This window comes from Pleuronectes platessa, chromosome 17, assembly GCF_947347685.1.
Source record: "Pleuronectes platessa chromosome 17, fPlePla1.1, whole genome shotgun sequence".
NCBI lineage: Eukaryota > Metazoa > Chordata > Actinopteri > Pleuronectiformes > Pleuronectidae > Pleuronectes > Pleuronectes platessa.
The window spans coordinates 12084439-12098598 of NC_070642.1; the positions used below are offsets into that span (position 1 = coordinate 12084439).

General features: G+C 42.3%; 1 protein-coding gene across 2 annotated transcripts in view; it reads left to right on the forward strand.

Annotated features, from left to right (window-relative positions):
* The window catches only part of nkain2 (sodium/potassium transporting ATPase interacting 2), a 68699-nt gene that overhangs the window by 21209 nt on the left and 33330 nt on the right, over positions 1–14160 (forward strand). For both annotated transcript variants that reach the window (XM_053444524.1, XM_053444525.1), the window contains exon 2: positions 12905–13042. In XM_053444524.1, coding sequence (XP_053300499.1) covers positions 12905–13042 — 138 coding nt within the window. The remainder of the gene's footprint in view (positions 1–12904; positions 13043–14160) is intronic.

The window sequence follows — 14160 nt, forward strand, 5'->3', positions numbered from 1 at the left end:
AGTAAATCAAATCACTAACCAACAGTAAAAACTTATTGGTCAATTAAATGTTTTTATTGATGCTTTGCTTTGATTTTGTCATGACCAAGTGGCAACCCACTGGGACATAACCAAGCGTTTGGCATTTTGTCCAGCGCCATCTTGGGTCTTTGAAACCACAGGTAACCATATTTGGAGGGGCATGGGGGTGGAGCCAAACTGAAAGCTCGAGGACACTGCTCACCTTCACCTAACGGACCACACTAGCTGTTAATCACACGGTATCCTAATCCAATCCATACTGTACTCATAATTTACAAAAATTTACAACACGCTGTATTGATAAAAACTTGAACCTAGCGATTGAGACCATAAACTCTGTAAAGAAGAAAAATACATTTTTTTTGCCACCAGTGAAGTTGCCCTGTCCTGGTTATTTGAGAGACTACAGATATCTGGAATTCCGCATTGGCTTCACTTTCCAGACCCCGGAGGCCACATCCGTTTTGTATACAGTCTTTAGTCATGGCTCAGTAAGCACCAAGCCTGACTCGGTCCTACAAATACCATAAATCAGTTTCTGTGAATGTATGCTTGCAACCATGTATGAAATAAATCAGAGGTAAATTAAGGATTTGCAGAAATAATGGGTGGAGCTACGGGGTGACCCACTTTGGCCCATGCACTGGAAACGAGGCCAAATGTGTCAAGGAAGCAGAGATCAGGCGGGTTGAGCTCAGCACTGAACTGAGGACATGTCTTGCCTTATTGGAAAGGGCTGTTTGTCTGGTGGTGTAGTAGCAGGTAGCCTGCCGATGGGAAAGATGCAGAGGCTTCCAGATTCACGCTGTCATTATTGACTTAAATGCAACGTGTTCGTTGGTGTTTCATACAGTAAACACACAGACGGGCCTTTCTGTCCACATGCACAGGGAGCAAGTGCTGGCTGCGTGTACTCCACTGACCCGGCGATCAGCAATGTGGTCTCACTGATAGCACCCGGAGTAATATTATGGAAATATGGCCACATTTTCTGCTTCACGACAGTGGGCAGGAGGAAAATAAAGTGCCCGGCGCCCATTGATGCTATGAGCAGTTCACAGGCACAATGGAGCTCATTTGAATGAGGTGACAAAGTTGGCCGGCAGTTTATTGTCAGCACCACAGGTTCTTTTCATGTCTCCCATTCAGCCAGGGACACAAAGTTAATTTAAGCTTGGCCCGGGAATCAGACACAATAACTCCATTGTTTTTCTGACTAACTGAAGGGAGATGAAACATTTTGGTAAAGCAGCTTGTGTTGTTTCCAGGCTGCAGTCGGTCCTCACCCAACAAACCTACATGGGAGACGCACCCGTACATGTTTTCAAAGAAATCCCAACGAAATGCTCACATTATTCACCAGACACTCACTTTCATTCTGCTCTTGTACATAGACGCAGAAGCAGACACCACAACCACCAATGATGTGCTTGATTTCATTTGGTTCCCATGAGGTTGTTAAGGGAGAGGGAGAGGCCAGTGTCTGATTACCATTTTATGTGTGTGTATGTCAGTGTGTGTGTGTGTGTGTGTGTGTGTGTGTGTATTAATTTGTGTTAATGTGTTTGTGCTGCCGTAATGTTTCTTAGCCTGCTGGGCCTCCATCTGTGGGTTTGTCTGGTGTCATTTCCACTCTTCATGTCCCACTACTTCACACACTGTGCAGTGCTGTGGTCACACACGCACGCACACACACACACACACACACACACACACACACACACACACACACACACACACACACACACACACACATGTTTGCGCAACTATTCTTATTAGGACTTTGCATTGATTTCCATTACTAACTGTAACCTAACCACAAATCAAATCTTACCCTGAACCTTAACCAGGACCTCCAACATGATGTTTTGTTTCATTATGAGTGGGCTATGTCCGGGACCTGTGTCTGTGTATGTGTGTGTGTGTGTGTGTTTGTCTCTCTGTGCATGTGTGGCGAATAGTTACACAGAAACTGATTAAGTGAGTGAGGGAAGAATGGAAGCGTGGGGTGAGAGGAGACATAGAAGGAGACAAAATGGAAGAGGAGGCAAGAAGGAGAGAGGGGAAGGAAAGGAATGATAGCAACAGAAAATGAGGAGGAAGAGGGAAAAAATGATGGCACAAGAAGAGAGGGATAAAGAGAAAGAAAGACAAGCAAGAAGCAAGATGAGGGAGAGGTTTTTGATAAAGGGAAGAAAAAAAGGAGTGAGAGGAGAGAAAGGGAGCGCCACTGGAGGGTTGGGAGATAAAAACGGAGGGAGAAGGCAACAAGCAGAGGGGAGCCTGAGCCATTAAGGAGCTGGCAAAGGAAAAGCAAAAGAACAAAGCCGTTTGCACAACTCCTGTTTGAATTCACTGTGGCTTTACTGCAAATTCTTTAATATACAACCACAAGTATTCACCCCTGAGAGCTCAGAAGTCTATCACAAGGCACATTATGATTTAGAAACATGATTCGTGTCCAAGTAATCTCATTTGGACAAAATGTTATTTTTATTCTCACTGCATTTAAGAGCGTAAGGTAGCGCTCACACTCAAATATACCCTGCTTGTGCTTAGATTTCCTGGGATCCAGCTTCAGCTCTTCTCCTTGCACTCACGCTGCTTCTTTGCGAACAATTTCATTTGTCATCTCCAAACATGGCATCCTATTGGTTGGGGAATGTTGACGTACTTGCTGCAGAAGAAAAAAAGCGAGAGTAAAGGAAAAATCGAGCACGAGAAGAGCTGGTGATCTAAGCACAAGCAGGGTATATTTGAGTGTGAGCGCAGGGATTTGAGTTAAAGCATTACAAAATCTGAACTTGAAGTACTGCTCTCAAAATGCTCATAAATAAAGACAGGGAAAAAAAACGTAGCAACAACAACTTTTCCATCTCTGCTGTCCTCTCCACGCATACGTGCTTGTAGTCCAGTTCACTTCAAAGCTGATAAAACAGATCGAGACAAAGCCGAGCATTTCACTCTCTCCGCTTTGCTGTGATAATGTCAGCGATTCTTTGGTCGGATCACGGATGGAGAAAAAAAAAGCTAATCTGACAGACAGACGGAGGAAGCTATCAAAGGCAGCAGTGGGGAGACAAACAGATGGACAAGCTTTCCATCAAAGACATAAATTTGCTGCTGCATAGTTTGATTAACAAGGCAGAGACAGAGCGTCAGATCGAGGATGACCCGGGTAAGGGAGACAAAGAAATGGAAAAAGAGGAGGAAAGGAGGGAAGTGGTGGAAAAAGAGAGACGGTGTGAGGAGGGCAGGTGCATTCCTTTGAATGGTGGGTATGGTATTAATCATCATCAGTTAGTCAATCATGCTAAATAACTGTAAAGAGCTTCTGCTGCAGCCCGCAATTATTACTAATGACACATTCAGCTCGGTGTCTGCACACACACACACACACACACACTCACACACAGACAAACACACACATGCTCATACTCTCGTCTGATTGATAGTCTGCAGAGAAAGAATGTCCTCCAGCCCTATGCGAGTGTGTCTTCCTACGTATTCAAGTTGTCTGGTTTTATTTCGGTGTGCATGCTCAACTGTGTGCATTTGGATTTGTGTGCATGTGTGTGCTTTTGTGTGTGCACCCTTCAGATGAAACTGCTATATTTGTAATTTGGGAAGGGGACATGTCATTATTTGTGTTTCAGAGTTTGAGGGTTTACTCAGTTGTAATTTGACGAGCTACAGCTAATTGGAATGGATTGATGAACTTTGAGTCTGTTACGATACCCTCTACTGAAAATATGATGGTCCGATAATATTTGCAGGTTACTAAAGCAAGTAAGTAAGATAAAACACACACACATATGTCCAAAAACAGGTTTTATTCTTTAGAAATTACACAAAGCTTTAGTATCATTATAATTCCATTATCCTTCAAAACATCAACTCTATTATGGATTATATATTTTTCAACTATGGTCTGTCTTTATAAAATTCAATATTCTTTATCCCTTCTTCACTGACGACATGAACTTGTACTTCTTATTGACACTGATATTCCAAACGTTCACAGCTTTTTCCTTCTATTTGAGATCTTGAAAACTGTTTTACATGCTTTTATTAACTCGTGGCTCGACAGCTGCTGCTCCTGTTTCACGGGAGTCCGTGAGTCCTCCCTGTCTTGGCAAGTTAAGACAAGTTCGTTTTTTTAAATAGCACCAAATTATGACCTAAGTTTTGACACGGCACTTGTCATAGAAAGAGCAGGTGTAGATATGGCACTTCTCACAGGTACCAAGAAGAGAGACTATATCTCCTCTGTACCGGCTTCCCTCCAATGATTACCCATCTAACATAAAGTTGATATAAAGCTTTTCTTTCTCTCTCAAAAATCTGAAGAAAGACTAACCTTTAAAAAACTGCTCTTTAGTCCCCTTCAATTTTAGTATCATTAATTTGTTTTCGATTTTTTTAACTGTATCAAAACTTCCCTCCTGCCAAGCACTTTGCTCAACTCCTGTGGAACTTGACGTGACAAGTGTCAATCCTAACCAAATGCAACTCTTGCAGAGTAAAAGAGGAAATTAGGTCAAGAGAAAGAAATTCAAATGACACGACCAATTATTTAAAGTTAAAGAATCACATTCTAGCCAGACTTCCTTTTCATTGTTGTCTCCCAGCATAGAGAGCCGCATCCAACTGACACAGAACAAAAGTGGCAGAAATAGATAGAGACAGAGGGGGGGGGGGGGGCAGTCACAGACAGAGAGGGAAGATCTGTCGAAATACCAAACTGATTAGCCAGTGTTTCTGACATTTAAATGCCACGTTTACATAAAGGAATGTTTCCTAGGAATATGAATCATTATAGTTAATTTCCAAGGAGATGTGAGATGAATCCATGGTGCTCTTGGCATTGGAAGTGTGGTGTGGTATTGGAGTTAACTGCATAGGAACTACAGTATTTTGAGATGTTAGTTGACTTCTAAGTAAGTCTCATCCTCTTTTATTGACCCTCAAAACCCACTGGTGTTCGAGAAACCAGGACAGGACCAGCAATACATAGGAAATACCATTTATTTTAGGGCTTTTCCCAAGTAGTGGTAATGTAAACGTTTGAGCAAACAGGAGGCTGCTTCAGTTTCAAATGAAAGCACTGGCATCTTTTAAGTCAATGGTCCAAACACGGCACAGCTCATCGATTTAATAGGTGAAATCATGTTGTCTACCTTGCAACTCCCTCATGGTGACTACTGGGTTGAAACACCTTAACAATATATTGTACCATGAAAAAAAATACTGTGCGATATATAATGGAATTACTTTTCAGGTTGAAAGTATAAAATTATGAAGCCCAAGAAAAAAAAACAGACAAAGAGGAAGGAAGTTCCCTCTTTGGCATTTCTGGTTTGGAAGTAGAACTAAGTCTCGCAGATGGTCTGTCTTTCCAACAAGATTCCCTTTGTGAAGGTTGATTGTCCGTGTTAAATGGTAACACTTTTTTCAGGTGCTTTAGCTTGTTATTGGGAATGAGAGGAGAAACTGGGTTTTGCCTGTGGGCCAGTAGTTGTTTATCATATTTCCAAGTAAATCCATGGTATTGAGATGAGTGACCGCTATGATGTGAACTACAACCTACCACAGCTCTCCTACCTGCCTTATAGGGAAAACGTTTTTTCTTGCATTTGACTTTTATTCACACAACTGTTCTAACTTAGCTAAGCATTAAACTGTTTTTAAAAAAATATTTGAAGATAAAATCAAATCTTTGGTGTTTCAGAATTCTAGGAGTACAAATGAATCTTAGTTAAACAGCTCGTGTCACACTGTTCGTGATGCATTTACGTTGTCTTCCCATCAAATTAAGACATCTCTTAAATCTTCTTGTGAATAGTTTTATAAATAGCTTTTTTCCCCCAGCCATATGATGGTAGATCTCTTTGGTCCTCTGATCAAGACTACACAATTTTTTTACTTAATTTGGTTCCTGCCATGAAACATTGTTGCTTGTAAACACCCATATTAGTGTGGGTATGTTTTTTAAACATGTTGAGTTATATATAGGATGAAATGCAAGCAGAGAACAAAATGTTAAGCTCTATCCTAGCAATCCTTCACCAGCCTAGGAAGCCCTTGAGATAAGGAATTTGAAAGGTGCGCACCACCAGGTTCAGAGGGAGCTTAACACAACTTTCTGAAAAGTTCAGCCGACTCATGCAAAGGTAACTCATCAGCTGTATGAGTCAGAGCTATTATGCCAGTGCCAGTTCCAGTGAAAGCACTGTTTTAAGGTTTATTACCACAAGCAAACGTATACCAGCCTAATGGCCATCCTGTGATGTTAATTTAATAAGTCGGACTCTCACTGGGAGTTGTGTAGTCTATCTATAGCAGAGTGACTTAGGACATTATGGCTATTACAGATATGACTGAACAGTTGCGATCACGATGAGTGGGCCTCGATGGAGGAAATTGGATATTTAATGGAGAGATTTTCACCCTTGATCATCATTGTCTCTTTCCATCTCAGCCCTTCTTCCATCTCCTCCTTTCCTTCTCCGCCATTTGCTTCCCCTCCTTCGCTCTCCCTCCCACGTCTCCTCTTCCCTACATCCTTTTATCTTTGCCCCCCTCTTGCTCCGCTCGCCCCATCTTCCCCGCCGTCTTTCCTCTTTCTCCGAGCCCTAAGTAGCCACAAATGGTCCCTAATAGCCTCCAATGGAGATGAATTGATCGTTGTGCCAACTGAATCGATAGGGGATTGCTTTTGCTGTACACAGTGGGATACTGCACAGGCAGGTGGCCTTAATTAAGTTAACAGTAAAACCACGATCGCTTCTGAGTTTTATTGGGACAATAAAGTTTAGGACGATTACAGAGACAGCAAAAAAATATGGCTTCAGAATGAACTCCAAGGAGGGAAAATAGGTTCATGCTTCCGCATTGTGTGATTTGCCTGCTCACTCGTCGTGCTCCTCATCTGAGTGAAAGCGTGTGTTGAATGTTTGCTCACTGCCTGTTGTCTCTCTCCGCTCCATCCCTGCTGCTTCCCTCCTCTCCTCCACCAACTCTTTCTCCTCACTTCTCCTCACTGTCTATCTCACCCTACCCCATCTGACCTGCGTTTCCTCCCCTTCATCCCTCCCTCCCTGTCGCCTATAATGGGATGAGCAGCAGAATTTGATCAGCAGTTTTTTAAAGGTCACAGAACCCAGCGAAAAGTCGCAGCCACAGCGCAGAGGGAACGAGGGAGGGAAGGATGAGATTGAGGAAGGGAGGAGTCACGCCGGAGAGAGATATCAGTCCGACCCAGTCGAGGGAGGAGAGGGAAGGAGAGAGGGAAGCAGGAGGTGGATGAGGGAGATGGTGGTGGCAGAGAAGAAGAAGAGGGAAAAAAGACATTACAGGGAAGTGCAGTAAAGATGAGGGGGAGGAAGATGAGGTAATTTGCTTTTTTACGACACAACAGATTTGGTGACAAATGGATGCATATGAAATAGGGAGGGGAGGACGGGGAACAGGGGGTGACAATGAAGCGGAGGGGAGAAGTAGTAGGGAGGAAATGAGAAGACGTGAGAAGATTAGTGGAGTGAGGAGAAAAGCGTGGGAGGAGGGAGGAAGAGAGGGGAGAAGGTAAGGAGGGAAGAATGGAGTGACAGCGGGACAGGAAGATGAGACATGTTCACTTCTCTCCGCCACTGTCTCTCTGTCATCTTCTTCACTCTGCTGAGTAACTGTCAGATCAGAATCGCCTCTCCTTCTCGCTCATAAGATCTCTTGGCCCGTCTCTCTTTCACTCCGTCCCCCCCCCCCCCCCACCCCCCCTCTTCTCTGTCCACTTTTCCTGTTTAAGATAAAAAGACACTTTTATCACTGTGCAGTGTCTCGTAATGGTCACACAGGGCAGCTGTCCCCCTGTCCGCAGCGATACTATCTCCAATAATATCTCTGTGATATCATTTGAGCTTTCATTATCAAATAGATCAAAATCTTTCCCAAACTCGGTCTCCTCTGGCTCGCTGCACTGTCCCTTTCATCACCCTCAACTCTCTGCTGCCAATCTGTTCCCTAAGTGTTTGAGTGTCTTATTTTATCACTTCAGCTCTATGTCTCACTGATGGTGTCTGTGTATGTGTGAATGTGTTGGCTCACGCTCCATTGCTTCTACGCTATAAACGACCAATCCCTGTTTCTCTTTGCATTTTTTTATTTAGATTTTCACATGAAATCTTTTTAGGTACTCCAGGCTACAGGTGTATGTTTCACTGATTCTTAGAGCCAGAGCCTTTATAGGTTTGCACGTGTAAAAATGTGTGCAAACTTGATTTCACCAGAGAAAACTACATGCAAGTTGATCTACTGACGTTGCGCTCTGAGGATTGCATGCAGAATAACACAGACTGACAATGTAGTATGTTTGCCTTAATTAAAATGCATTATCGGGCGTTTCTTATTGTGGTGAGGAGAAGACGGCAATGAAGAAGACGGAGAGAACAGTTTTTTTCTGCTCATCGTAGAAATTGAACTGCACCTGCTGCTCAATATTGGTCAGAGCCATCTCTTCCACTGGCCCCCCCACCTGTTTTATTTGCCCAGGCTATTTTTTTCTTTTATTATTCTTCTAATGTCCTGCCAACTTCTCTTTATTTCACCGGTTGATCTTTTTGTTTTACCCGCAGCATTAACTTTCCTGCAGATACTCTACCATATCGCGTTATATTAATATTTCTTTGCTGTAGCTCAACAACATGTTTGTTTGCCTCTTCCACTAACACCTCCAATTCCATGGCATAACATTTCCCTTTGCACTTGCGGTCACTCTGCTCTCCGGTTCTCTTCGCTCCATGGCGGAAACCAGTAACGAAATCAGTAGCGAAACACTCTTTTAAATACTACTGCCTCTACCTTGTTTGCACCTGTAATCATTTGCGCTATTGACTTTAGTACCCACAAAACACAGACCAACCAAACTAGAAGGATTACTCAGTATTATTTAAATGTTATTATGACAGTCAGGTGCAGTGTCATATTTATTGATAACAGCAGTGTAATTGTTCAGTTAGGACTTCGACTGTATATTAAGTATTAAGATGGAAGACATGTCTGCCCCCCGAAAGGGAAGCCACAATCTATCAATCACCCCCTGGTGGCTGGTGGCAGCATTGGTCACAAATTCCGCATCCTCCATGTTAGTGGATGGGACATTGGACACCCTAAAAAGTCAAAATACATAGGTCCATAATAACATTTTCAAACCGATATGTGTTCAAATGTTCATTTTTATGGAAACTTGTGTTTCAATTAGTAAGTTGATATCATACAAACAAGTTCAAGCATCATGATTGACAACTGAGACTGACTGGCGATATCAGACTCTGGCAGAGGATGGCAGCTTTTGTTTCCAGTTTATTTTGGCTTCATTTCTGGATAGTGGGAGAAAGTGGAGAAGCGTCGTCCATCCTTATATATACAGTATGAGTGGAGATAACAATGACAGAGAGACTGCTGGCTCTGCTGCTGAAGCTCACATTGTCTTACCGTGTCATAGCCCTGAGCTGTTGATGTCTTGATTCAGAGCTTTTTAGGTGATCATCTGAGAACAATACAATCAAATTAGCAACAGATGGATAAATATGTCATTCCATCAACAGAAAAATTGTTAATGACCAAACCTTTCACCCTGCAGCTTGTTAACACACTTTAAATTATGCTAATAAAGTTGTAGCTCTTGTGATGAGAAAAAAATCATTAGGCAGATGTAGCAAAAAAATAAAAAAGATTATTAGTCTTTTTCCCTTTTAAATGAAGCATGTTTATTTCTTCTTTATTGCAATTAAACTTGAAACAAACTAAACCAATTCAGGGGGTTGGCTGTGAAAAAGGACAACACAGCAGGTGATGATACAGTTATGGATTCCACTGTAGCTCTTTATTCAGTCCCTCAGCTAACTATTGCATTTTAGAAACCCATGCTAACAAAGCCGTGGGAGGAACAAACTCACTTGGTCCCCAGAGGGATTCTGTTTTCTGGCATTAGACAGATTGACAGAAGGCTGCAAACCTCTTCTGTGTTTTTTTTTAAAAAATGTATACACACACACACACACACAGATGCCTCCATACTGCACTACATGAATTCATGGATAATTCATTGTTGTTATCATGTCATCTTTACTATTATTAATAATAACAATAATAATAGGAAAACTCCTCATTAATTTCAGACTTTAAAAAATAAAATGTACAAAGTGCTTTAGAAGAAATAGTGATACAAGCTATTTAACAATAGTTAAAATTTAAAATGTAGAAAGAAAGAAAGGGAGAAAAGTGAGTAACAGACAATAATCAAATAAGATTAACGACCACACGCCCATATACAGCACTTTTACAAAAAAAAAATTCAGCTGATTTAAAAAGAAGATAAGGAGCCAGTCAGTCTGATCTCCTCAGGGAGTGTATTCAGAGTGGGCGCGCTAGATGCTTTACAGACATTCATGGTGAAATTCAGTATTTGTTTATCTCTAATATAGTTCTATTTTGCCAGAGCAGCCTTGCCAACTTCGTGACGGATAAAAAAAAAAATCCACAAGTGGATGCACATCACAGTATATACCAAGATCGACGGGCTGCATGTGAACATCCCTCTGCTCCTGTGCTCTAAGCAGCGGAACTGAAATGAACGTCTCTGTCAGCAGCATCAAAGCCTGTCGCTGCAGATCCCAGAGGACCCGGCTCGCCAGCTTGAAGCTCCACCTGTACGACGCTGAGGCTTTCATCAGCCGCACATATCACAAAACTGCCATTTCTGCTAACATGGCTGCTGCTCGCAACTTTCCCCAGCGCGCCTCTCTCTCCCCCAAGATTCATAGCTGTTGAAAGGCTGGCCGATTTCACACCTTTATTCCAAGTTTGACCCGTGCAGAGGAGGCTGGGTTCACGGCAGTGGGGGCTGCACGCATGCTCTGTGTTCTGTATGTCAGGAGAACTCGGAGACTTAATTACCAGGGGTGATGTACTGAAGCAGCTGAGGTTAGTTGTTTTGCAGCTGAGCCATGTAATGAGAATTTCGCATCAAAAGCTGAGAGTGGTGTGAAGGAACAGATGGTCTGACTTTGGATATTGCTCTTTATTGGCCTCCATATTAACTCAAGTTTGAACTCACGCTCCAGCAAAGAAGAGATTTTTGCTGACTGATCATTAAGGATGTGTGTTGTAACGACCTGGAGAAATCAATATGGTTATAACCTGTACTGCACAAACTAGTTCTTTATAATTCTATCACATTTCCTTTCCTCCAATTGTGTTCATGTGATTTATTGTGTATTGTGGGGGGTAGTGTGTGTGTGTGTGTGTGTGTGTATGTGTGTGTGTGTCCCAGCTGGAGTGAAGACTGTTTATATTATTGGTGATGGAAAAGGGGCCCCCAGGGGCCTTAATAATGGACTGGGAGGCCTCTGACTTCTTATAATGGCTTCTCTATGTGAGTGCGTGTGTGTGTGTTTGTGAGAGCGGCTCAATTGCGGCACTCTGTAATTGTCAAAAGGAGGACACACTTTTACATAATAAACTGAAAGAAACAAAGAAACACGCACACACACACACACACAAACACACACAGAGCGAGAGAGAGAGAGAGAGATGGAGCCTATCAAACACAAAGAAACACAATGTGTGTCTCACACTCGAACATTGTGGTGCCACCTGAGCCCATGTTTGTCCAATAACAGCAGGTGCTGTCAAGTGCACGCCCAGCCGACCTGCCATGACACGGAAAGACACACACACACATGCATGCATGCACATATGTCATCACACCTCACCCCCTTTCTTTCAGCTTCCTCTTTTAATACTTAATGTTGCAAAAGTCTAGTCGAGTTAAATACAAGGTTACAGGCAATGTGTGTGTTTCCTGTGTTAATCAGTGTGTGTCTTAATGTGTGTGTACCCTGTATCTGTATCTGGCTGCGAAGGGCTGTAGTGTTGCCATATGGTCTCACATTAGGACACTCAAAACTTAGCCGTGTGTGTGAGTGTTTGCGTGTGTGTGTGTGTGTCTGAGAGAGTGTGGAGAGAGAGCGTGAATCTGTAAGACTAACAGGAAACAAAGGCCTTGATTTGAGCTGTTGGTCTTTAAACACTTCTACTTGTGAACAGTTAATATCTCTAAATGTATATGTCTCTTCCTTTTTCTTTCCTTCCTTAATAAACCAATAATGCATAATCCGAGCACTGAATTGGACAGCTGTCCCCATAGCAACGATGGAGGCTTGGAAGCATTTGGGTCAGCCCTGGTGTTAATATATTTAGCAGTGCCATATCATATGCTGCACTGACTTCATTAACCATCTCAGCATGAAGCGCCAGAGCCTGAATGATAATGATCTAACGCACACAAACACACACACACACGGAGCACTGGGATCTTGACACAAATGAATAGATAACTGATTACATTTTACTTCCTTATGATTAAAGGCCTAATTGTAAATACATCCTCTTTAACCTCACATACTCTTTACTAGGTCTAGTGCTATAGAATATATACTTATCACGTTGTGTGAATTCTAATTAACCCTGAGGTTTCTGAAGATCCTAAATAGGTTTAAAATAAGAAATGAATATATTTAGTTGTGAACAGGGTTGTCTTCAACTGGATAAATGTGTATGTTCTCATGTTTTTATTATTATTATTATTATTAAAGTATAGTAATGATATAATACAAAATCTAAAATTAGATGATTTTTTTTTCCTTCTGTGTGTATAATATGTACTGCAAGCCCAAAGTGATTGCTCTATTTCTAATAGAGTTGATGTTTTTGCCCTGGCAACCCCAGAAACTTGATGCTTACTGGCCACTGATCTCCTCTCCTCCTCCTCCTCCTCCTCCTCCTCCTCCTCCTCCTCCTCCACCACCTCCTCTTCTCCTCTCAGGTCAGCGTGCTGGAGCGTCAGGTGATAGACTTCCTGGGCTACCAGTGGGCTCCCATCCTGACCAACTTCCTCCACATCATCGTCGTCATCCTGGGCCTGTTCGGCACGATTCAGTTCAGGCCGAGATATGTCACTGGGGTGAGTTGAACACACTCACACACACTAAAATACACACACACTCTCTCGCTTTCTCTCTCTACGGACGCAACCATTTTCCATATGTCGTGCACTAGATTTAGCAACAGCCCCTTTCTCACTGTATTCAGGCCTAGTGTACACTACTGGGGATACACAAGCACGCCACGCCAGTAGGTGGAAATAAAGTCAACATTAACAATCCATCAAATATCAGAGAATGAAATTATCTGGTTAATACACAAATCAACTAATAGTGTCATCAAACTTAAATGCTCCATTTTACGCTGACACACTGGAGGTTTTGAAAATCTACTGTTTGGAAAGTGCTTATTATATTCAAAGGGTGCATCTGTCGTTTTCATGGTTTTCATGAAACCTGTATCCTTGTCATATCTTTAGCTGCACTGTGTGTATAGAACAAGTTTATTCAGTGCAACAGCTAAACAACTGATCCTCTCCTCACTGTCGGAAACACTTCATTCATACCTAGAGCAAAGCTGTTCATACATAACAAGGAATACGAGCCTGTCTTCATTAATTATTGATTTATTTCCGACTGGTGGGTCCAAGTTTTGAAAGAAGACGATGTCAATTTGAATATAAAAGAGCAGTGATACAGAGTGGGAGTAGGAATATTTTACTAAGGGGAGTTATGGGTTTCACTTTTCTGTTTCTGGGGCTTGTCGATAAAATAATTTATGTTTAAGATAATCTTAAGTTCCCATAGTGGCTGCAGGGCTACATGCAGTCCAAAGACCCCCTGCTGAAGACCCTCACATGCACACACGTGCGCACATTGAATTATAATTTATAAGCTTCAGATAATGAAAGTTGTATAGTTTATAAACTCTGCCTTGCCTCCTTCCTTACATCATTCATTCATTCGCTCCTGCCTTTTCGATGCCCGTACACACTCTTAGCCCTGCTATCCATTTTCTCTCCCTGTCTGGTTTGATTCTGGTGATTGGTTACTCTCCCCGCCGCTGTTTTTGTTTCCCTACATCTTAACAACATCAAAAGTGAAGCCTCCCTTTGTCTCTCCTCTCCGTCTCTCTTGCTCCGAATGCAAGACATGAACATGCTTTTATAATTCTCCAGCAATGGCCTGTCAAACCTTG